Below are 351 nucleotides of genomic sequence, written 5' to 3'. Positions count from 1 at the left end.
TTATTATTATTATTATTATTATTATTATTATTATTATTATTATTATTATTATTATTATTAAAACCTTTCCTTGCATGAAGCATTCGATCGCTATTTGATCGATTTCGCGTATTACAGAAGCGATCGAGTCGGTAGATCTGGCAGTCCACACGGTAGAACCGGAAGTGCCGGCTCTGTTGGTAATTCTCAGCAAGTGGTCCCAGCACAAAGTACAAATGTCGTCGCCATCAATGAGGAGGCGAAGAGCAAACCGCGCAGTCGTAGCTTAATTCGACGCACCTCGCGAAAAACTAAACAACAAATTAGAGACACTTATACGGATGATTGTAATATCTCTTAATTACACACACA

General features: G+C 37.9%; 1 protein-coding gene across 2 annotated transcripts in view; it reads left to right on the top strand.

Annotated features, from left to right (window-relative positions):
* LOC102676758 (GTP-binding protein Di-Ras2) overlaps positions 1 to 350 on the top strand; it is an 8,342-nt gene extending 7,992 nt beyond the window's left edge. For both annotated transcript variants that reach the window (XM_006608541.2, XM_031513339.1), the window contains one exon: positions 118 to 350. In XM_006608541.2, the coding sequence (XP_006608604.1) occupies positions 118 to 340 (223 nt within the window). In that variant the 3' untranslated portion in view covers positions 341 to 350. The remainder of the gene's footprint in view (positions 1 to 117) is intronic.
* Position 351: the final 1 nt, after the last annotated feature.

Source organism: Apis dorsata, unplaced genomic scaffold, assembly GCF_000469605.1.
Source record: "Apis dorsata unplaced genomic scaffold, Apis dorsata 1.3 scaffold_39, whole genome shotgun sequence".
In the NCBI taxonomy this organism is placed as follows: Eukaryota; Metazoa; Arthropoda; class Insecta; order Hymenoptera; family Apidae; genus Apis; species Apis dorsata.
The sequence above is the reverse complement of the archived record's forward strand: the minus strand, read 5'-3'. Positions and strand labels throughout refer to the sequence as shown.